The sequence below is a fragment of the Balaenoptera acutorostrata genome, chromosome 9, assembly GCF_949987535.1.
Source record: "Balaenoptera acutorostrata chromosome 9, mBalAcu1.1, whole genome shotgun sequence".
Taxonomy (NCBI): Eukaryota; Metazoa; Chordata; class Mammalia; order Artiodactyla; family Balaenopteridae; genus Balaenoptera; species Balaenoptera acutorostrata.
In genome coordinates this window covers 98,534,281-98,558,236 of record NC_080072.1, presented here as the reverse complement: position 1 = coordinate 98,558,236, position 23,956 = coordinate 98,534,281, and the positions used below count along the sequence as shown (strand labels likewise).

The window sequence follows — 23,956 nt, the reverse complement described above, 5'->3', positions numbered from 1 at the left end:
AGGACAATGGAGTACTCAATAGGGATTATTCTTTTACCTCTTCCTTGGCTCTTTGGAAACAGGAATAAAGGTAACAAAAAATATGCCTCTCCCCTGCATCTCGATCAGCAGAGAGATTCAACGTTGTAGAAGAGGTCATGTTAATCAAGTGGTTGCCTGGATCTTGAAGTAATAAGCGAGTGAAGACGGCCTATTAAGAAAAACAAATAACAAAAATATTAAATCATTGCAAAGTTAATTTATTTTTAAATTTTTTGACGTATTTTTTATTGAAGTATGGTTGATTTACAATGTTGTGTTAGTTTCAAGTGTTCAGCAAAGTGATTCAGTTACACACACATATATAGCTATTCTTTTTCAGATTCTTTTCCATTATAGGTTATTATAAGATATTGAATATAGTTCCCTGTGCTATATAGTTGGTCCCTGTTGTTTATCTATTTTATATGTAGTAGTGTGTATCTCTTAATCCCAAACTCCTAATTTATCTCCCCTGACCACTGCAAAGTTTATTTTAGAACATCAAGATATAAAAGATAATTTTGACACAGGTTATTATGAGAATCACAGAACACAGAACAAATGGGGAAAAAAGGGCTCAGTGTATCATTACTTTAGAAAGTATTACATATACAAATCTAGTTGTTTATGTAGTTATCCTAAAGCAAGCTTAAGTGTCTAGCATAGCTCCTAGCACAGAGTAAGCATTAAAAGAATATTTGTTGAATGGTGTGGAGAATCGGAGATTAAACTCGTATGTGAAATCTACTACTCTGCATCACTGCTGACCTCACTCAGACTTATATAAACACAGTTTAAATGTACTGGGTTGGCCAAAAAGTTCGTTTGGGTTTTCCCATACCATCGTACGGAAAAACCCGAATGAACTTTTTGGCCAATCCAATTATAAAGTTAAACTACAAGTTGTCAAGTCTTCCCTATCAAACTTTTATTCCTTTAATGTTAATTAGGCACCTGTAAGGTAAAATGCATTGTTTTGATTTTGGAAAAGATATAAAAAAAGAGATGGACCTTGGCCTTGATAAATTAGTGTCTACGGGAGAGAGAAGACAGGTTCATAAAGAAGCCAAGACATGAGACAGAAAGAGACAATTCCCATAAGAGATGCATGGAGATTACTGCCGGAGTCCAGAGGAGAAAATAACTCCTACTTGGCAAAACTTTGTAAACAGGATGGCATTTTAACTAGGTCTTAAAGGATGGGTAGATTTGGACATGGGACCATGGTAGATGAGAAGATTCCAAAAGAGGAACACCACAAACAATGTAAGAGATGGAGCTAAGCAAAGCCATGGTTGGAGAAAGGTAAGCAGAGTTCAGCTGCAAGGCTAATTTTTGCTGAAGGCACATGTAAGGAATGTTAAGAATGGTACCTGCTCTACGTTGTTCATATCAAGCCAGTCTTGATCTTCCAGGTCTACTGCCATTTCTTCCAAATACACACAACGGCTGGGGATGCCATTCCCACTTTTCAGGCTTGGGTCACCTGGGAAATGGTTTTAATCTGGTAGGTTAAGGATAATGCTTCTGTCTTATACAGACAACTGATCTTGATGGCATTTCTCTTGAACCCCAAGTTTGACTCAGGTAATATCAGAATGATCTTGACACACACAGCAGTATCTAAAGATTTAAATCTTTTTTACCCCTCAAGAGTATGTGCTTTGTTATAAACCTAACACCATGACATTTAAAGAGTAAATCCCAGACATCAGCACTAATTCTGGGGTTTAACTACAGATAGGGCACAGAGGGGAAACACTATCTGACCCTTCTTGGGGCTTTCATCTAAATGTTTAGGTCACCTCTGAGAAGAAAATGGATTTAGCTATCATTCCCATTTCCCTTTTAAGGTAGTAAAGGCAGTAGCTACATGGCCCAGTCAGTATCAAAATAGAAATGAAAGTTGTATCGGTGTCAAAATTCTGCTTTAGGTCACATTAAAAGCTTCCTTGAAATATAAACCCTGTGTTCCAGGGAGTATGATGGGTTTGTTTAACCATCAGATACAATAAGTTTCTAGGAGCAAGTCCCTAGCCCAAGCAGGAAGGGCAGAGTAATAAACACACTGGCTGCAAATATGTAACTCACTGTTGTCCAGAGTGATGAGGAAGATCCTTTGGATCATGTGATTGATGTTGAGTTGCTCACATATTTCCTGCTGTGAACGGAATGAGCGGCTAATCTCAGCCACAGAGTAATCAAATTCATCCAGGCTCTCTGACACACTATTATCTGAGTCATCTGGGCTGGCTGGGAGTTCATCTGCCAGAAAATGTAAGTCATTAACAGTTACAATGCTCTCTTTAAGAGAAAACCAAGTACACATGATAAATGTAACCAAGAGGAGGATAATTTTGGGTGTTAAAGAAGTTAACTATCTAATTAGTGAACATCTCAAGTCAAGCAACATCTTTTTTCTTTTTTAAGTTAAGGTATCATTGACATATTAGTTTCAGCTGCACAACATAATGATTCGACATTTATATATATTGTTAAATGATCACTACAATAAATCTAGTTAATGTTTGTCACCATACATAGCTACAAATTTTTTTCTTGTGGTAAGAATTAAGATCGACTTTAACAACTTTGAAATACACAATACAGGGCTTCCCTGGTGGCGCAGTGGTTGAGAGTCTGCCTGCTAATGCAGGGGACACGGGTTCGGGCCCTGGTCTGGGAAGATCCCACATGCCACGGAGCAGCTGGGCCCGTGAGCCACAATTGCTGAGCCTGCGCGTCTGGAGCCTGTGCCCCGCGATGGGAGGGGCCGCGATAGAGAAAGGCCCGCGCACCGCGATGAAGAGTGGCCCCCGCTTGCCGCAACTGGAGAAAGCCCTCGCACGAACCGAAGACCCAACACAGCCAAAAATAAATAAATAAATAAATAAGAAAATCCTTTAAAAAAAAAAAAAAGAAATACACAATACAGTATTGTTAACTACAGTCACCATGCTGTTCATTGCATCCCCATGGATTCTCTATTTTATAACTGGAAATTTGTACCTTTTGAAACCCTTCACCTATTTTGCCCATCCCCCCCCGCGCCCCCCCCCCCCGCCCTGCCTCTGGCAACCACCAATCTATTCTCTGTATTTATCAGCTTGTTTTTTTTAAAAAAATATTCCACATTAAAAAAAAAAAAAAATATTCCACATAAGTGAGATCATATGGTATTCGTCTTTCTGACTTATATCCCTCAGCATAACGCCCTCAAGGTCCAACCACTGTCCACCTGTTGTTGCAAATGGCAAGATTTCTTTCTTATTTATGGCTGAATAATATGCGTGTGTGTGTGTGCGTGTGTGTGTGTATGTAATTACATCGTTTTCTTTATTCATCCGTGGATGGACATTTAGGATGTTTTCACATCTTGGTTATTGTATACTGATGCAATGAACATGGGGGTGCATATATCTTCTTGAATTAGTGTTTTTGTTTTCTTTGGATAAATACCCAGAAGTGGAATTGCTGGATCATATGGTAGTTCTATATTTATTTTTTTTTAGGAACCTCCATTCTATTTTCCATAGTGCCTGCACCAATTTACAATCCCAGCAACAGTGCACAAGAATTCCCTTTTCTCCACATCCTTGCCAACACTTGTTATTTCTTGTCTTTTTGATAATAGCCATTCTAAGAGGTGTGAGGTGGTTTTGATTTACATTTCTCCAATTAGTGATGGTTTTTTTTTTCATCGATTAGTGACGTTGAGCACCTTTTAATGTACCTGTTGGCCATCTGTATGTCGTCTTTGGAAAAATGTTTATTCAGATCCTGTGCCCATTTTTAAATTGGACTGTTTGTTTGTTTTGCTATTGAGTTGTATCAGGGAACATTTTAAATACAGAATTCTGAAATCCCTGGTTATAAAATCTACCACATTTTAAAAACCAAAAGTTTTATTCTTTATACTCATAATTAATTGTATTCCAAAATGCCAATAGTAGCAACACTATCTTCCCTACAGAATCCTAGTGGGCAAAGAATTACCCAATAGATCAGTATGCCTTTAATTATATTAAATATGGCTTGGAGCTTCCCTGGTGGCGCAGTGGTTGAGAATCTGCCTGCCAATGAAGGGGACACGGGTTCGAGCCCTGGTCCGGGAAGATCCCACATGCTGTGGAGCAACTAAGTCCGTGAGCCACAACTACTGAGCCTGTGCTCTACAGTCCGTGAGCCACAACTACTGAGCTGCAACTACTGAAGCTCACGCGCCTAGAGCCCATGCTCTGCAACAAGGGAAGCCACTGCGATGAGAAGCCCGTGCACCGCAATGAAGAGTAGCCCCCACTCGCCGCAACTAGAGAAAGACTGTGTGCAGCAACGAAGACCCAATGCAGCCAAAAATAAATAAATAAAATAAATTTATAAAAAAAAAAAAAAAAAGAATCCTCCTTTGAATGCAGGGGACATGGGTTCGATCCCTGTTCGGGGAACTAAGATCTCACATGCTGTGGCGCAACTAAGCCCGTGCTCTAGAGCCCATGCCCCACAACTAGAGAGCCTGTGTGCTGCAACTACTGAGTCTGCGCGCTCTGGAGCCTGTGTACCACAACTAGAGAGAAGCCCTCACACCGCAATGAAGATCCTGTATGCCGCAACTAAGACCCGACGCAGCCAAATAAATTATTTTTAAAAAATAATAAAAAATAAAAAATAAAATAAAATATCTTAAAAAACAAAAGAAGCAAGAGTTGCTTCACTGTGGTGACTTTAGTAAAAGTGAAGCTCAATAAAGGAGACCAAAGGTTTTGGTAGAGTACTAACTGCTGGTGGAAAATGGGTTAGATCAGGTGGCCTGACTAACTCACTGTAAACAAACTAAGACGATGAGGTGCCAAAATAGTAACAGAAGGGCATGCACCTGACTTGTCCCCACTGCCTGGTGCCTGCAGTGCTCCCAAACCTAGCCAGCCTTATGTCTGTTTATAGCCAGAAGGATGAACGTTCTGTCACTCTATTCCTATACCACTCTATTCCCTTCTGAATTCCAAGAGTAATAGGTGCTGATTAGCAAAATTTCCCTCAACCACATACTTAAAAACTTTATTTTCTCATTTCCTTATTTTTCTAACTCCTCACTCTCCATTCTCTCCTACAATCTCTTAATCCAGGGTTTCCCATTCTGATCCTATATTTTAGAAATCTGGGAAAGTTTTCAGAGGCGGAGACTCAGAGCTGCCTCTTTCTATCACATGAAAAAAGTCAGCATTACATGTTTTTCTCCCTTGTTTCATCCATCACTTTGTCTACTACTCATGTAGTAGTCTTCCCCTGACCTCCTTTTTCTTTTTTTAAAAAATTTTTAAAATTTATTTTTGGCTGTGTTGGGTCTTCGTTGCTGTGCGTGGGCTTTCTCTACCTGTGGTGAGCAGGGGCTACTCTTCGTTGTGGTGTGCGGGCTTCTCATCGTGGTGGCTTCTCTTGTTGCACAGCATGGGCTCTAGGCGTGCAGGTTTCAGTAGTTGCAGCACACGGGCTCAGTAGTTGTGGCTCACGGACTCTAGAGCACAGGCTCAGTATTTGTGGCGCACGGGCTTAGCTGCTCCGCGGCACGTGGGATCTTCCTGGACCAGGGCTTGAACCTGCGTCCCCTGCATTGGCAGGTGGATTCTTAACCACTGTGCCACCAGGGAAGTCCCCTGACCTCCTTTTTATTCAATCCTAATCAGAGAGTAAGGCCACAACTTAACTACGTGTCTGAATACTTCGGAAATAAACAAAATAAAGGGAAGATATAAACATTTCTCCTTTCCTAAAAACAATCACACTTATTATCCTTTTTGGAGGAGGGAGAAGGGGAGCGATTTCTGGCTTGAAAGATCGTGAAAACCCTCAGAAGACGAATACATTCGAGAAACAGCACCCTACTTCTAGTCCATATGTTACCTTATAGGAGGGAGCTGGACTTGATCTTAATTTTGGTCCCAGATGAGGAAAATCATTGTTCTGATTAGTAAGATATTATCCTAATTTTCTTCACATTAAGGTTAAGGATCAGATTTTCCTAGATGTCTGTTCTGAAAGCAGTAAGTTATGAAAGTGGCCACTCTATGGAGTGAAAGAAATGTTCTGCTTGAGATAGACCCTGAAGCACTTGGCTTAAGAACAAATCTCATTTATTTCTCTACAGGCCAAAAAGCTTTTAAAATTCTTCCTTCAACACATCTGCTTTCTACTGCTGCATGTGACTTGCTTTCCACACCTACGCCTATAACCTCAGTTTCCTATGTGAAAAAAAATTAGTATCTTTGTTAAGTATCTTTCACTAGGTGATTTTTAAAATAAAAGAGCTTGACAGCTTTGGGATAATGACTGGCATCTGTTCCTCTGGAACCACCTGTTATCTGGTCTCTTTTTCATGCAGGGGATAGGACAGGGAGAAGAACCCAAAACAAAACAAACAACAAATACGAACAAAGAAAACACTTCTGCCCTAAACTTAAATTCTAGTTGCAATTAAGGACCCAAAGAATACTTAATTTGGGAAGACCCCATTCTCGGTCATCTCATCTGCCGCTACTGGCTCGTCCACTTACCAGATTGCTGCTTCAGCTGCTCTTTTTGGATTGCTGCAAACTGCTTGGCATCAGCCAGGGAGCCAAAAAGAGCAGCAAAGGGGTTACTTGAGATGTTGTTGTTATTCTCCTGGTCTGTCATTTCACTTTAAAGTATCCTCCATCCAGACCTAGGGGGAGGGGCTATAGAAAGGACAGGTATTAGACGCCGAAAGGCAGATAACACAACAGTTATATTATCATAGTTGTTTCTCCTCCCATTTCTTGAATACATTTTAAAAGGGTTTGGGTAAGACTTGCCAACTCCTATTCCAAGATTCAAGACAATTTTTGGCAAAATGGTTACAAACCTACCAACTGGACAAGTTGGCTTGATTTGGGGGTGGCTAAAACCGAAAAGCTTAAAGAATGTTCAGCTGGAATGCATTTATCTGTTGACATGTTTCTATTTACTATACCTTTAAAAAATAGATTACATGTAAAGAATTACTGAAGTCAAAGAGGAAACTCAGCTACTAATTGTAACAACAATGTGGCACTTAAAAGTAATAGGACAAAAACTATGGATTTCCCATAAATCCCTAGGCTGGTCGACTAGTCCTCACTCACCATGAGCATAAGGTGGTGCTTGCACAGGCTTCTGCGACTTAAGAGTTGGAGCTGGGAATTCCTCAGCTACACAGAAACTAAATGTAAGTCTGTATGTCAGATGTGGAATTGCAAACCAGGACAGGAATCAGATTAGCAGCATATCGTGGGTTTTAAATCTATATTAAGCAATCTATCTCTACTTCTAGGCTTATGACTACAGATATTTTTTCCTCTAAAAACTAAATGGTCTTTGCTTAATTCTATATTTAACTTTCCCTATTTATCTGACTTTTTACAATACTGAAGAAACACAAATTCCTAATGTATAATATGAAATAGATATATACCTCAAAGGTATTTAAAGGAGCTGACTGAGCCTGCATTTGCACTCTTCTGATTACATTTCCTCATCCAAGCGCCAAGGGGACTCAGTGGCACAACGGGATGAGCAGAGCTCCCTGAAAGGCTTTCTCCCCTTTCTGAAATTTTAAGGCCACAGCATAGAAATACAACCCTGAAAAGGGTGAGAAGAGACAAAGGGTGTGAATATTCTGCTTACAAGGATGCTGAACTGCTACAAGGACACAGGCCTTAGAAGGAGTGGGGTCAAGGACACAAATGTGGGAGAAAAAAAAGAACGTTCGGTCTACCTTTAATTAATTGAGTTAAGACTCCTTACACAATCCTATTAACAAAAGCTAATGCAAGTCGGAAAAGTTCCCCTTATTTTTTGGAGGAAGAGAGACTAACACTTTTTGACACTTCTGAGGCATCTCTACCAGTTGCTTCATGTTCCTCTGTCGTGCTTTCTGCATAAGAGCTAATGGCTACTGAGCTGTAATGACTCAGGCAGACAGTCTAGTCTCGTCTCAGCATGGTGCTGGGCTTTACTGCTTCAAGGAACTGAACTGTTACATGTTGCTCTATGTATTTTACTTTTTACTATGCATAGTTTAGTTGAGCTTAATAATGCAGAAAAGAAAGACAGCATATTTAGTGTTGGAATTAACAATCCTTGAGAGGTCTTTCCTCCTATTTAAACATTGCATAAGCTTAATTATTACCCCTAATTCATGTAGAGGCACCAAGAATTGTGTCACTGTTAGCTGACCACCACCCTACCTCTATTCTGAGGTACCCAGAGGAATGCAAAAAGTGTAGTGAGCTCTCGTTACTTTTCTGTCTGCAAAACATCAACCTCTTTTTTCAACATGACACCCACACTTTTCCTTTGGGGATCCGACCCATTCCCGGTCCATGTGTACAGAAGGGGATCACCTTACCCATTAGCTCTAGAAATGGGCATATGAATCTGGCCTGGCCAAAGAGAATACAGTATTCTCTGGCCAAAGTGACTGATTCAGGAGTGGGCACAAGACCCTAGCAAGGCCTAACAGAATCAATGAACACCAGCTACAGGCGTTTGGCTAAATCTACAGAAAAGGGGACTCTTTTTTCCTGCTTGGGTTGTTAGTCTAGTAAGATAGGAAACTGGAGTTGCCATCTTTCTACCATCTAGAGAAGGCCTAGCCTAAAACTAAGCCAACATGTAGGAAAAGAGATGTGAGATGGAAAGAGTCTTCTCAGTTATAAAAAAGCCAGTAGATTTCCCTACATTGTGGAAGCCAATACAACTGAAAAGAGTTCAGATTAGTACAAAGGAAATGCATCACCTGCACCATCTATGCAGAAAGGAAGTGAGTTGAAAGCTAAGAATCAGAACATAGGACACAGGCTCTTAAGACTATCAAGAGAGATAAAGAGGATTTATCATCACAAATGGCATTACTTCCTCCTTTCAATAATATACTGTTGCAGTATATAAAGCTAGCTTCCCACTACATTTTACCTATATTAACAGGATTTATAACTTTCTACACTGTATTCCTAATGTAGATCTTCTATCTTACTAGAAGGTAAGCAATATGAACACAGGTTCATATCTGATTATTTTTTTCTTCTGTACCTGGCATATTCCGTAATCACAAAATCCCAAATAAACATGTATTGAATGATTCAATCTTACATGTAATTACTCCTGACCTTCTTGTAATCAATAGCAGCACCCATAATCCTACTTCAAGGTAAGGTAAGGGTTTTACTGTTTGTCCTGGGTTGCAGTGGAAGGTCAAACTATTGGGCCAGACACTTGTGGCTCTCTGATATCTCAGAACGTGTAGAATAGAGAATGGAAATAAATCTCTGTTGTCATCTATGCTATCTGTCTTTTTGAAAAACAAAAAGGGCTTTGCCTACCTCACTAAGCTCAACTTTCTCATATGTACTTCAAATCTATTTGAAGTAATAGTGCAAAAACTATTTTCATAGAAAAATAGCTAACACTGTGCAACCAGGAAAATTTTACAGGAAAAGGGAGGACTGATCACTTGATGGGAACCTTTGTGGAGATGTCAGTTTAGATTTGTTCAATGATCACACAAATGTAAAAAGAGTACCCACTCCAAAAGAAAGGTCTGATAAAATGGAAACTTGATATTTTGTTTAATATTCAATGTCATCAGAAATTTATAATCTCCTACTTTCAACTGCCATACAAAGATAAAGTACTACCCTGTTGTCAGCCTTTGGCAAATAACCAATCAATATAACCACCAATCCTTAGATGTTTTTGGATTTGATTTTTAAAAGACGTCCTCTTTATTTATTTATTTACTTTTGGCCGCACGGCTTGCAAGATCTTAGTTCCCCGACCAGGGATTGAACCTGAACCCTCCGCAGTTAAAGTGCCATAGTCCTAACCACTGGACCGCCAGGGAATTCCCCAAATATGTCCCCTTTAAAAACACGTTTCCCTTTTTTTTTTTTTAAACTAAATTTATTTGTTTATTTATTTATTTTTGGCTGTGTTGGGTCTTCGTTTCTGCGCGAGGGCTTTCTCTAGTGGTGGCAAGTGGGGGCCACTCTTCATCGCGGTGCACGGGCCTCTCACTATCGCGGCCTCTCTTGTTGCGGAGCACAGGCTCCAGACGCGCAGGCTCAGTAGTTGTGGCTCACAGGCCCAGCTGCTCCGCGGCATGTGGGATCTTCCCAGACCAGGGCTCGAACCCGTGTCCCCTGCATTGGCAGGCAGACTCTCAACCACTGCGCCACCAGGGAAGCCCACGTTTCCCTCTTATATACATGCTGCAAGACTCTACATTTATAAAAGCTGTCTATCTCCAGTCCTACAAAATCCTCTCACACTCCCCTGATTCAATCTTTTGTTTATAAAGAGTACTGCTAATCCCTTAAGGGGCACTGTCAGCTTTTAAAGAGGTGAGCACATAAATGTTTTAACATCAGATTTGGTATTGCTTTTAAACAGAAATACTTGGAATACTTCACAAAACAAGGATTGTCAAAATCAAGCTTTAGGGTTTCCCTGGTGGCGCAGTGGTTGGGAATCCGCCTGTCAATGCAGGGGACACGGGTTCGAGCCCTGGTCTGGGAGGATCCCACGTGTCGTGGAGCAACTAAGCCCATGCGCTACAACTACTGAATTTGTACTCTAGAGCCCACGAGCCACAACTACTGAGCCCGTGCACCTAGAGCCCGTGCTCCACAACAGGCGAGGCCACTGCAGTGAGAGGCCCACGCACTGCAGCGAAGAGTAGCCACCACTCGCCACAACTAGAGGAAGCCCACGTGCAGTAACGAGGACCCAATGCAGCCAAAAATGAAATAAATACATCTATTTTAAAAATCAAGCTTTATTAAATTATACTCCATAAGGTCTCTTTCCTGGTGAGTAATACATAGATCAAACCAAAAAAGGAATTAAAAAAATGTTTTCATTTTTACACATTCAGGCCTTTGTTGTGGCAACAAATCCTTCCATCACATCAGCAAGCTAGAAGGATCTCATCAAGTCGCAACGCACACAGCATTCCTTCCTGGGTCCCATTTTATCTCAGGACGGCTCCCATGTGAGACCAAAACAGACCAAGGCAGTGAGGCTAAACATATACTTTTTCTGGGAGTGAAAAACTGAATCCAAAGAGAAGACCCATCAAGTATAAGCTCCTGAGCTCTGGTTACTCAATTTTAGAAATGTCTTCTAAACCCAATTGCTGAGGGAGCAAGAAGCAGAGTGCTAGGAGAGTTTTGAGTGGTGAACTGATCACTTGCCTTAAGAAATATCAACACCTTGCCATACGGATTCGGCTGGTTTGACTACTGCGACTCGTGCTTAATTTTCTCTTCTTTGGCACCTAGCTATTTGTTGTCTACTCTTTATATTTTATCCCTCCAGGTTCCATAAGGGATTTGCGGGACGGAGGGAGACCCACCCACTCGGCGCACGTTCTAGAGAAAGGAAACCAAAGATAATGCAAGGCCAGGATTCGGCCTTTTCCAGGAGGGAAATGGCAAAGAGGGGCAGAGATGCCAGAAGCTGGAGCACTGTAAGGGGTTCCCAAAGCAGACAGGGTCGAAGTTCGTGAAGGAGAGAGACAGTGTTTAGGAAAGCACAGGAGAAGGCATTTGGAGGAGGTAAGAGAGCAGAGGTTTGGACTGGCATTCGACTAGGAGAAAAAAAATCCCATTGTAGACTCAACGATTCCCTCCCCTCCAGCTATATCCTCTCTTACCAGAGCCTGAGGGCCAGCAGCGACGACACGACTGAGTCTCAGTGGCCGAAGGATTCCCACTTCCGACTCAGCACGGCAACCGGAGCTAACGTCATGACAAGGCGCCGGGCCTTGTGGAATCTCATCTGGGCGCCGGAAGCTGGGTGTGTCGCCCTGCGCTGGAAGCGGGCGCGCAAACATCCTCACTGCGCATGCGCTAACTGGCTTGGGCGGGGCGGAAGTGGCCGGAAGTGGATTTGGGGTTGAATTGGGGGCGGGTCAGGTTGAGTTGGGAGTGGATTGTGGTGGAGCTCACTGGGATATGCGGCCCTCGGAAACCCATGTATCAGCAGCAGATATGACTTGGTGAACCCTGGCACTGCTAAGGCCTCTGTGGACTTAACGCTAATTGTCCCACCGATCTTAGGCCTTTTTGAAACAGCTTCTGTAACTCTTCATAGATAATTATTATCTATGAAGCAATAACAGTAGCATTAACAATAACTGAAACTTGTGAACTGTTATTACGTACCCGGAAATGTGTTAAGATATGCTTTGATTGGAGTGAGTGCAGTTTTCTTATTTGTAAAGTGAAGACGAGTACATCCTAAAGATTACTTTGAGGTACACAAAGGCAAAGGAAGCAGCATACTTTTCAAGCACGCAAGTGAAAAGACAATTCATAGAGTGACAGAAAATATTTGTAAATCACATATCTGATAAAAAATTAATATCCAGTTATATAAAAAAGCCTATAACTCAACAACAAAAAGCCCAAACAACTTGATTAAAGAATGGACAATGGGCTTGAATAAGCATTTCTCTATAGAAGATATACAAATGGCCAATAAGCACATGAAAAGAAGCTCAATGTCACTAATCATTAGGGAAGTGCAAATTAAGACCACAATGAAATACCACCTCATACCCATTAGGAAGGTGATTATGAAAAAAAAATAGAAGATAAGTCTTGGTGAGGATGTGGAGAGATAGGAACCATTGTGCATTGCTGATGGGAATGTAAAATAGTGGAGCACTTTGGGAAAACAGTTTGGTGGTTCCTCAAAAAGTTAAACGGAATTATCATATGATGCAGCAATTCCACTTCTGGGTAAATACTCCAAAGAATTGAAAGCAGGGACTCAAACAGATACTTGTACACCACTGTTCATAACAGTATCGTTTGTAATAGGCGAAAGGTGGAAACAACCCAGAATGTCCATTGATGAGTAAATGGACAAACAAAATGTGGCATATACATACACATGATTATTAAGCCTTAAAAAGGAAGGAAATTTTGATATTTGCTATGAACCTTGAGAACATTATGCCAAGTGAAATAAGCCAGACACAAAGGGACAAATATTGTATGACTCCACTTATATGTGGTACCCAGAGTAGGCAAATTCATAGAGACAGAACGTAAAATAGAGGTTACCAGGGGCTGGGGTGAGGGAGGAATGGGGAGTTATTGTTTAATGGGTAGAGTGTTTCTTCAGGATAATAAAAAATTCTGAAAATGAGAGTGGTGATGGTTGCACAACATTGTGAATGTACTTAATGCCACTGAATAGTATACTGTAACATACACAGACACACACACCAAATGTTGAGCAATCTTAGAGTGCCTATTATGTTCCAGCATTGTTCTAGCTCCTGAAGCTACAGTAGTGGAAAAAATATACAAGTTTTCCTGGAGCTTACAATCTGGTGAGAGTGGAGTGGTAATGTAGCATTTAAAATTAATGTGCACAAGGTGGATTATTCAATAAATACTTCCAGAATAAGTGGGTAGCTATGGATTTAAACGTTAGTCAAGATATTAGACCTTTACACTAAAATTAATTCAAGATGGATCAAAGATTTAAATATATAAAGTGAAACCAGGAAAATGCTAGAGAATTAATGGGAGAAGTTTTGTAAAAGAATAATCTAAGAATGGGAGAAGGCCTTTCTAAATAAGAAACAACCCAGAAGCCATAAAAGAACAGTGAATTCTTCTACAGTCAAATATTTGTAAAATGTGTATAGAAAACCAACCATAAGTAAAGTCAAAATCTAAATAACAGCACTGGAAAAATATTTGCAACTAATGCCACAAACAAAAGATCTATTTTTCCAAATATGTAAAGGGTTGTTGCAAGTCAGTAAGAAGACGATCAGGGGCTTCCCTGGTGGCACAGTGGTTAAGAATCTGCCTGCCAATGCAGGGGACCTGGGTTCAATCCCTGGTCTGGGAAGATCCCACATGCCACGGAGCAACTAAGTCCGTGTGCCACAACTACTGAGCCTGTGCACCACAACTGCTGAAGCCCGTGCGCCCTAGAGCCTGTGCGGCACAACTACGGAGTCCACTCGCCACAACTACTGAAGCCCACATGCTCTAGGGCCCGCATGCCGCAACTACTGAGCCCGCGTGCTGCAACTACTGAAGCCCGCGCACCTAGAGCCCGTGCTCCGCAACAAGAGAAGCCACTGCAATGAGAAGCCCGTGTACTGCAACGAAGAGTAGCCCCTGCTCGAGCAACTAGAGAAAGCCCATGTGCAGCAACGAAGACCCAACGCAGCCAATAAATAAATAAATAACACTAAGAGAAGGGGTTATATTCTAAACATCAAGAGTAACAGTAAAAAAAAAACAAACAAAATCAAAGGATATGAGCCTGTATTTCATGAGAAGGAAAAACAAATGGTTAGAAAAATGCAGATTAAAATTAAGCTGAGATGCCATTTTTAACTTATCAGATTGGCAAAGTTCAAAAAATTTAAGGGCTTCCCTGGTGGCGCAGTGGTTGAGAGTCTGCCTGCCAATGCAGGGGACACGGGTTTGAGCCCTGGTCTGGGAAGATCCCACATGCCGTGGAGCGGCTGGGCCCGTGAGCCACAACTACTGAGCCTGCGCGTCTGGAGCTTGTGCTCTGCAACAAGAGAGGACGAGACAGTGAGAGGCCCGCGCACTGCGATGAAGAGTGGCCCCCGCTCGCCACAACTGGAGAAAGCCCTCGCACAGAAACGAAGACCCAACACAGCCAAATATAAATAAATAAATAAATAAACTTCTTAAAAAAAATTTAATAGTACACTGTTAGATTGTGTATGGAACAGTAGGGACTCTTGTTAGGATTATGTATCGGTCCAACCTCTATGAAGTGCAATTTGGCAATATTTAATTAAATTACAGGTGCAAATACATTATGGTCCTGCAATTGAATTTATTTGTATTTGTTACAAATAGTCTTAATGTTCAAAATGACATTTATTGTTAGAAATAAAACTGTAAAAACAAGACATATGAGAAATCTTTGTGACCTTGGGTTTGGCAAGGATTTGTTAGACATGACACCAAAAGCACAATCCATTAAAAAAAAAAGGATAAAACAGACTTCAGCAAAATTAAAAACTCTTGCACTTCAAAAGACACCATTAAGAAAATGAAAAGACAAGTCACAGACTGGTAGATATATTTGCAAATCATGTAGCTGATAAAAGACTTGTATTCAAAAATATTATAAGAACTTTTACAATTCAATAGTAAGAAGAAAAACAACTCAATTTTAAAAAAAGTTTTGAACACACGCTTCACTAAAGATATGATAATAATAGCTAATAAGCACATGAAAAGATGTTCAACATCGTTAGTCATTAGGGAATGCAAATTAAAGCCACAATTAGATACTATTTTACATCTACTAGAATGGCTATACTAAAAAAGATAGTAACAAATATTTGTGAGGATGTGGAGAAACAGGAACCTCATTCATCCATCGCTGGTGGGAATGTAAAATGGAACAGCCAGTTTGGCAAACTGGCAGTTTCTTAAAATGTTATACATAAATTTACCATACAACCCAGCAATTCTTCACTCCTAGATATCAACCCAGACAAATGAAAACATATGTCCATGCGAAGACTTGTACGAGGATGTCCAGAGCAGCATATTGTATGACTCCATTTATCCAGAAAAGGCAAATCTAAAGAGATAGAAAAGAGATTAGTGATTGCCTAGCGCTGAGGGTGAGAACAAGGAGTGGCTGCAAAGAGCACAAGAGATCTTAAGAGACTGATGGAAATATTCTAAATCTGGATTATGGTGATGGTTGTACAACTGGGTAAATTTGCTAAAAATTACCGAGAACAGGTGAAATCACTTAAAATGAGTGAATTTTATGTAAATTATACCTCAATACAATTAAAAAAAATGACATTTATACAGTCATTGAGGCATTTTAAGAGCAAAAGAACAAACTTAAATGTCCATCAATAGAGGACTAGTTAAATAAATTATAGGGGATCTGTACAAAGTGGCTGCATTAAAAAAAAAAGGAGCTCCTTTATATATTGGTATGAAGTAATCTTCAGGTTTTATTAGGTGAGAAGTGCAAGATGTAGAGTATGATAACATTTGTGTGGAAAATAGGGGAAGGAAGAAAAATGTGTACTCAAGAATTTGCTTGGGGACTTCCCTGGTGGCGCAGTGGTTAAGAATCTGCCTGCCAATGCAGGGGACATGGGTACCATCCCTGGTCTGGGAAGATTCCACATGCATCGGAGCAACTAAGCCTGTGTGCCACAACTGCTGAGCCCATGTGCCACAACTACTGAAGCCCATGCGCCTAGAGCCCATGCTCCACAACAAGAGAAGCTATCGCAATGAGAAGCCAACGCATTGCAGTGAAGAGTAGCCCCCACTTGCGGCAACTAGAGAAAGCCCACGCGCAGCAATGAAGACCCAACGCAGCCAAAACCAAACAAAACAAAAAATCACGATGCATTTATCACCCATTAAAAAAAAAAAGAATTTGCTTATGTATGCCTAGAATACCTCCGATATATAATACTTTAAATAGCTTGTAAAGCTATATAAGAAACTAGTATTATTGTTTGCCTCTGTAGAAGGCAACTGGGTGGCTGGAGAGGGAGGCGGAGGGAGACCTTTCACTGTATATTTGAACCATGTGAATTATGACTTATAAAGGAAGTAAATAAAAATTAAAACTTAAAAAAATGGTATTCAAATAAAGGAGGTTATCTGACCTTTTCGTTTTTCTTTTACAGAAAAATTACTTCCAATAGGTGGCGCTCCTGAAACACCATACAAGTTTTACTTTACTTTTTTTTTTTTTTGAGAAAAACCCGAATTTGCTCTGATGGCCTTTCTTCTCCATTTGTCACCTTTGGGAATCTTGAGTCTAGATTTAGGGTTGCAAATCTCTACTAGGATTGCTCCAAAATGTATTGCTCTGTTTCTGAGAACTGGATAGAAGGGAAAACACCTGGATTAAAAAAAGAAAAATTGCAACTGGTTCAGAAAACCAAATAATGCTTGGGCCCTGTTTTCCTGATTGAAATTTCTGGTTGATTGAATTAGAACTTCTGATTGATTGCTTGGGTGATTGGAAGGTTAATATAGGTTCAGTGATTCTTAACTAAGGGCGACTTTGCCTCCCGTGGGGATAGTTGCAATATCTGGAGATATTTTTGTTGTCACAGCTGGGGAGTACTACTGGCATCTGGTGGACAGAGGCGAGGGACGCTGCTAAAAATCCTACAATGCACAGGAGCGTCATCCCCTCCCCCCAAGGAATTATCAATCAATCCTCCCTACCCCCCCATCCTTATAGCTGCTTGGGGAAAGGAGATAAACTTGGCAGTAGTTGGGAAGGCAGGTAGTGCAAAGCCACTTTCTTAGAATTGGTGTAGAGAGACACACCTACTCTGAGTCCTGGGCTCAATTCTTCCTCAAATGGTTTCCTTGAAGGTGGCTGTATTGGTCATCTTCCCGTTCCTTAAGGGGCTAAAAAGGATAGTACAGTCATACTCATTTTCCATCATCCTCTATGAATTAATTTGATGCATGTTTATTTTCAAATTAAAAAAATTTTTTTAGCTTTCACTCTAAATGTCTTTATTTTTTTCGCCTTTCTTCATATATATATATACTTTAAAAATTTTTTTATTGGAGTATAGTTGATTTACAATGTTGTGTTAGTTTCAGGTATACAGCAAAGTGAATCTATTATACATATACATATATCCACTCTTTTTAAAAAAAAACTTTTTTTAAGATTCTTTTCCTATATAGATCATTACAGTGTATTGAGTAGAATTCCCTGTGCTATACAGCAAGTTCTTGTTAGTTATCTATTTTATATATAGTAGTGTGTATATGTCAAATCCCAATCTCCCTATTTATCCCTCCCTGCCCTTACCCCCTGGTAACCATAAGTTTGTTTTCTATTGATGCATACTTATTGAGCGCTTTTTATGTTCAAGGCTTTGGAGTGGTTTCTTTATGGTCCTGGGGGTGGGAGAGGACAAGAATGGAGGCTCTGTATCTAGTTTCTCTGTGTGTTCTTCAACTTTTTCTCACTAGACCCTGACCTCAGTCTCTCTCAACCCTTCTCTTTATTTCATCCATTGTACCCAAAGGGATAACGATGCCATCGTCTGGTATGTCCTAAGCAGTTTCTTCCAAATAACTTGTCCCCCAATTCCAAAATTTTACCACTACTAACTAGCAATGTCTCTTTCACTTCACATTCCCTTACCTGATAGAGCTGATCATTGGACAACAGTGTCTGCTTGTCTGAAGCTGCACAAAAAATAAACAAAATGTACATATACACAAGATAGAATGAATAATAAACTGGGATATATTCACCCAATGGAGTACCGAATAGCAATAAGAATTAATGAAATACATCTACATATAACACTATGGATAGATCTCACAAGCATATTGTTGAGTAAAAGAAGCCACACACAAGAGTACTTACTGTATGAGTCTATTTACGTAAGAAACAAAAACAGGCAAAATGAATCAATGTTGTTAGAAGTCAGGATAGTGGTCGCTTTGGGGACTAGGTGGAGGCTGGAAGTGACCACAAGTGTTAATTCTCTTTCTTAAACTGGGTGCTGGATTCATGTGTGTGTTTGCTTTGTCAGAAAATTTTTTTGAGCTGTGTGTATGTGATTCATGCACTTTTCTGTATGTAGGTTTTACTTCAAGAAAGAGTTTTTTAAAAAGCACAGAGGACAAATCAGAGAGAGTTGGATCTTGAGATAGGCAAATATGCTGTGAAAACACCAAGTGTCCTTTTCTCCTGCCTACAGAACCAGAGCCCCACCCAGCCATGCTCATCAGTGACACGTGCCAACCCAGTCTTTTCTATTGGTTCTATTTTGGTAGGAAGGAGGCTAAGGGTCCCAGGTGGTCTCACCTCTCATCTAAGAGCATTCTTTTACCTCTTGACTGGCGAACTCCTTCCTGTCCAGCAATGTAGTAGACCCCAACAGCAAGGAGGAAAATGCTGATGATTTCAGCGAAGATAAAGCCAGACACAGTGGCTGAATTCAGCTCAATGCAGTTCTGACACACTGTGGGGAAAGGGAAGGATAAGCCTCCTTCGAGGTGTGAAAGTTGTTCTGGATTTTTTTCTCCTGAGATAATACCTCTGTCTAGGGCAGCAGACTGCTCTCTCTGTGGGTGGTATGGCAAGGGAATTGCCTGGGAAGATCCTTGGACTGAGAACTCAATGCTTTTTGATGTTCCTCTGTCCCCCAGGAGTCCTGGGGAAGCCCATGTAGTCTTACTACCAGCAACTATTGAAATATAAGGAAGACCAGATCCCATTCTCCATGCTCAACTGCCTTCTACATTTCTGTTGCTTACCTTATAGTCTCCCCTGTCTCCCTTACCCGCTCTAACTCACTTTATATAAACTGCTGACTGCTCCAGTCTGTGGGGCCTACCCGAAAGTGAGTCAGGCTTTACAACACAGGCTATGCTTTTTCAAGAATTTGGGGGAACTGCTTTGTTAAATTCAAAAAGAAGTAAGTTGAGGGACTTCCCTGGTGGTCCAGTGGTTAAGCCTCCACGTTCCCAATGCAGGGGGCCAGAGTTTGATCCCTGGTCAGGGAATTAGATCCTGCATGCTGCAACTAAAAAGATGCTGCATGCCGCAACTAAAAGATCCCACATGCCGCAACTAAAGATCCCCCATGCCTCAATGAAGATCCCGCATGCCACAACTAAGACCCGGTGCAGCCAAATAAATAAATTAAAAAAAAAAAAAAAAAAAGAAGTACGTTGAGATTAAGAAAACTCGCTCTTACTTCACTGTTTAGCATCTATTTCCACACTCACCCCAGACAAGAAGCTCACCAGAACAGCAAGTACTGCTTAATTTCACACAAGCAAACCAAAGGGGATACGTACTTCTATAATATACTTGGAGTGGTTTTGAACGGTTCTTTGATCCTTGACACCAATATATCCCTCGAGGGTCCTTGGTACTACTTCCAAGATTCCAAGTCTTTTTATTTGTGTTTACAGGACTTATTTCCACCTGATCTTTAAACCATCTGATATCTTTTTCATTCATGTCACAAGTCAGAAGTACTGAACCATCTTCTCGATTGTCATCCACTTTTACTGAAAAAGGAAATGTCTGTTAAGATCTTGCCTCTGAAATTCTCCCTGTCCCAGGGCATCAGGAGAAGACCATGACAGTAGTGCTTCTTAAGCTTTAATGTGCACATGAATCACATGGGGTCTAATTAGAATTTCAGGTTTTATTCAGTAGTTCTGGGGAGGGACTGAGATTCTGCATTTCTAACATGCTCCCAGGTGATGTCAATGCTGTTGATTCATAGGTTGTGCTTTGAGTAGTACCTAGCTGCTAGGGTCCTGTTTCTCCTCCAAGAACCAGAAAATTAATTGTTTAGCTACAGGAAAGTTGCCAGGGAGGTCAAGACTGGCCACTGATTTGGTTGACACTGGAGAGGTTTGCTGTCTATCCTTCATCATCCCATCCCTCCTTAGCTCTTCACTTGCTCCTATAGGACTACTGTTGTGGGAAGCCATATTTCCATGAATTTCCTCAGAGGTTGATGATAGAAAGAAGCCATTTCCCCTACCTTCATTCAACTGCGCCATAGTACCTGTAGAGACAGAAGAGAGACAGTGGATCAGCTGGGCATGGAGTCATTCAGATCTCCTGATGTATCATTTCCACGGTCATTTGAGGCCAACATGGAGAGCGAGAGCCTAATTCATGTGAGTGACAGTATCTATACCTATTTCCTTGGACTGTAGCCTAAATCACCAAACCGAATTTAGGGTGTTGTATAGCAAAGAGTTTGTCTGGTCTTTCTCCTGGGTTGCTGGGAGGGAGTTTCTCAACCCTTGGAATTTCATGAATGACAGGATTGCCTTTGTGATTCTTCGTGGGCCCTTGGATCACACATGAGTTTATGCTAATGAGATGACTCAGGATGGGACTGGTCAAGACCAAACATGTGATTGGAGAATTGGGGCTTTGAGCCCTAGGAGGGGGAGGAGGACTGGAGATTGAGTTCAGTCACACAACCAATGATTCAGTCAATCATGCCTATGTAATGAAACCCCAATAAAAACTCAGTTGTACTTCCTAGTTGGTGAATATATCAATGTGCCAGGAGGGTGATGTATTTTAATTCCTGAAGGAGAGGGCATGGAAGCTCTGTGTTCAGGACCCTCCCAGACTTCACCCTATGTGTCTCTTCATTTGGCTAGATCTGATTTTATTTTTTATAATAAAACTGTAGTAGTAAGTATAGGGCTTTCCGGAGTTCTGTGAGTTGTTCTAGCAAATTCTGAGGGGGTTCTTGAGAACCCTCCTGATTTGTAGGCAGTTCGTTAGAAGTGTGGGTAGTCTGGGGAATCCCTGAACTTGTGCCTAGCTTTTAAAGTGAAGGCAGTCTTTTTGGGGAGTGAGCCCTTAACCTTTGAGGTCTGACACTAACTCTGGACTGTTAGCCTTGCAGAACTGTATTGCAGTATACGTAAGGGTATTGCCTGTACAGTGTGGAATGCTCTGCTCCTTTAGCAGCTAAAGCCTTGGCAAAGACTGGGTGTGCACTAGCTAAAGTCTTTTAGAGCTGAGTTACTTCTAAAATCTTCAGCCTTGGTGATCCATTTTTTGTGGAAACCCTGAACGTCCCAAAGGAGTTAGCTATTAAATAGCCCTCAAATCTGTCTCAAAACTCAGAGTAGTAGAGTTGCATGGTAGACATACTATAGAGAACCAACACTGGAGTTCAGTTCAATTGGATTTAATCCAAACACTTACCACTATTATGTGCCTGACATGAGTAATGAGTGTGGAAGAAACGGGTGGTGATACAAATAACTAGTTGTCGCTTCTGAAGAGTTTACAATGAAGTGGAAAAAAAATAAATACAAATGTAATAAATGTAATAGTACTTATAAATTATCATTTAGTATTTGTATAAATGCATATGGAAAGGGGTAGAAACTATTGATTTTGACCAAGGGTGAGGGGACAGGGAAAGCTTGACAGAGAAGATGGCATTTGGTTCTGCCCTGAAGAATGAGTAAGAACTCACCAGACAGAGAAAGAGTTTCCAGGTAGAAAGAATAGCTGAACAAAGATACAGACTTGGAAAAGGACAAAAGAGGTAGTTTGGCTAGAGGTAGAGTTTGTTATGGGGAGAGATGGGGGCATAGATCAAAGTGTGATGGAAACAGTTGGAAGGAGTCAACAGTCTTAGAACTTCATACAGGGGTGAACTGTTTATGGATAGTTCACCCGGAACAGTGTCTGGAACATGGTAGGAGCTTTATATATTTTGAATGAATGTATGAGTGAATAAATGAGTAAATGAAGATAAAGAAAAGCAAGACAAAGAGTTAAGCAGATTTCTAACTAGCTCTTCTCCCCATCCACCTGATCACCACGGGAGGAACAAAGAGTCCCCTCATTCTAACTCTGATTCAAAACTCCCCATATCTCCTCCCTCTTGCGTCTCCCTCCCACCCTCCCTATCCCACCCGTCTAGGTGGTCACAAAGCACCGAGCTGATATCCCTGTGCTATGCGGCTGCTTCCCACTAGCTATCTATTTTACATTTGGTAGTATATATACAGACTTAAAATTTTAAATATATTCTTATATCTGTGGACGTCTCTTTAGCATTTCATACTCATGGTGATTTTCTCCGTCTGGAAGCTCTCTACTCCCTTGGTTTCTATGGAATAGCACTCATCTGATTATTTCAGCTCTTGGATCATTCCCTTATCTCTTTATTGACATCTTTGTCCTCTAACTATTCCTTAAAGGTGGTATCCTCACAGTTCTATCCTCAGCCTCCTCTTCCTCACATCTCTCATAGTTCTTGCATGATTTCAACAACTTTCAATGTGGAGAGAATCATCTCTAGTCCAGATTCCAGGCATCGGCCCAGTTTATCCACTTCCTATTGTATTTCCAACTGAATATTCGTTCAGGCAACCTATATTGTACCTTACACTCAATCTGGCAACGTTGAAACTTATCTCTTCAATTAGACTACGAGCTAATTGGAGCAGAAGGTTTTTATTCACCTTTATACCCTTCTAGCCTAACACGTAATAGGATCTCACACATATTTGTTGACCAGCTGACCAACAGAGTGAGTGAATGCTTCATAGGTCTACTTCGAACCCCAGCTCTGAGTTAAAGAACACATACCTTTTCTCTTCAGATTCCTGGCCTGTGCCCTTTGGGCTACATTCAAACCTAAGATGGTGGCATCCGGATTCTCTCTCAAGCCAGTAAAGTCATCTGTTTTGATTTCTTAAGACACAAGGACTCCATCTTTCCCATGGAACACGGCTTCTCTTTAGCAGAGAGCAGTAAGAAGATTCATTTTTGCCCTTCCTTCTCTGAACTTTAGGGTGACAGCTCGAGGTTAGGGGATCCCAATATTCCTGCCCCCCCAGTGATGGCTTCTTCCCTTGAACCCTTCTCCAGACTGTCAGACCCCCTAGTGGGCCCTTACCTTGAAGAAGAGTGATAGCCAGGATGAGGCCAGCCAGACGCGTCCCCTGCTCCATAGCAGCCTCTGTTCTTCTCCCGCAGAAGCACTGAGCAGCCCCTAGCAGCCAGCCAGCCAGCCTGTGCTAGCATATAGCCTGGCTCCGCCCAGCATCCTTAGGGCTGGGGCCCCTGTGAGAAGGCAAGAACCCGGAGCCTCCACCCTCTGCTTCAATTGTGGGCAGTGGGTGGGGGCAGGGCTCAGGAGGGCTGCAGGTGCAGATATCTCTGGCTTTTCAGTTAAGGAGAGGAGCGTGGGTGGTGGAGGGGAGGGAGCGGGAGGGAGTGCTGGATTCCCATCTCAGAGACTCAGCTGGTACAGAAAGCCACCTTGGGTGCTGGGCAGGAGGTGGCCTGGGCCCCTTTCTTTTTATGAGGGGAAGATAAACGT

General features: G+C 41.3%; 2 protein-coding genes across 2 annotated transcripts in view; both read right to left on the bottom strand.

Moving 5' to 3' along the window:
- UBE4A (ubiquitination factor E4A) overlaps window positions 1–11,852 on the bottom strand; it is a 34,206-nt gene extending 22,354 nt beyond the window's left edge. Inside the window, exons 1-5 of the mRNA XM_007196592.3 lie at window positions 11,729–11,852; window positions 6,570–6,731; window positions 2,113–2,286; window positions 1,395–1,507; window positions 38–190 (exon numbers count right to left, since the gene is read on the bottom strand). Of these exons, the coding sequence (XP_007196654.2) occupies window positions 38–190; window positions 1,395–1,507; window positions 2,113–2,286; window positions 6,570–6,690 (561 nt within the window). The 5' untranslated portion in view covers window positions 6,691–6,731; window positions 11,729–11,852. The remainder of the gene's footprint in view (window positions 1–37; window positions 191–1,394; window positions 1,508–2,112; window positions 2,287–6,569; window positions 6,732–11,728) is intronic.
- Window positions 11,853–14,848: 2,996 nt separating this feature from the next.
- LOC103004030 (T-cell surface glycoprotein CD3 gamma chain) lies at window positions 14,849–23,614 on the bottom strand. The gene is made up of 7 exons (XM_007196591.2): window positions 23,531–23,614; window positions 20,627–20,650; window positions 19,926–20,141; window positions 18,953–19,084; window positions 18,256–18,299; window positions 17,418–17,501; window positions 14,849–15,678 (listed from the first exon to the last, which is right to left on the bottom strand). Exons 1-6 carry the CDS (start codon window positions 23,583–23,585, stop codon window positions 17,436–17,438), a joined length of 537 nt encoding a protein of 178 aa, XP_007196653.1. The 5' UTR covers window positions 23,586–23,614; the 3' UTR covers window positions 14,849–15,678; window positions 17,418–17,435.
- Between the last annotated feature and the right edge of the window lie 342 nt (window positions 23,615–23,956).

Coding starts and splice junctions, on each gene's coding strand:
- LOC103004030 (XM_007196591.2), bottom strand. CDS start 23,585: ATGGAGCAGGGGACGCGTCTGGCTGGCCTCATCCTGGCTATCACTCTT. Junction 20,142..20,626: donor TATGGCGCAGTTGAATGAAG/GTAGGGGAAATG, acceptor TTCCTTTTTCAG/TAAAAGTGGATGACAATCGA. Junction 17,502..18,255: donor CCAATGATCAGCTCTATCAG/GTAAGGGAATGT, acceptor TATCCTTTTTAG/CCCCTTAAGGAACGGGAAGA.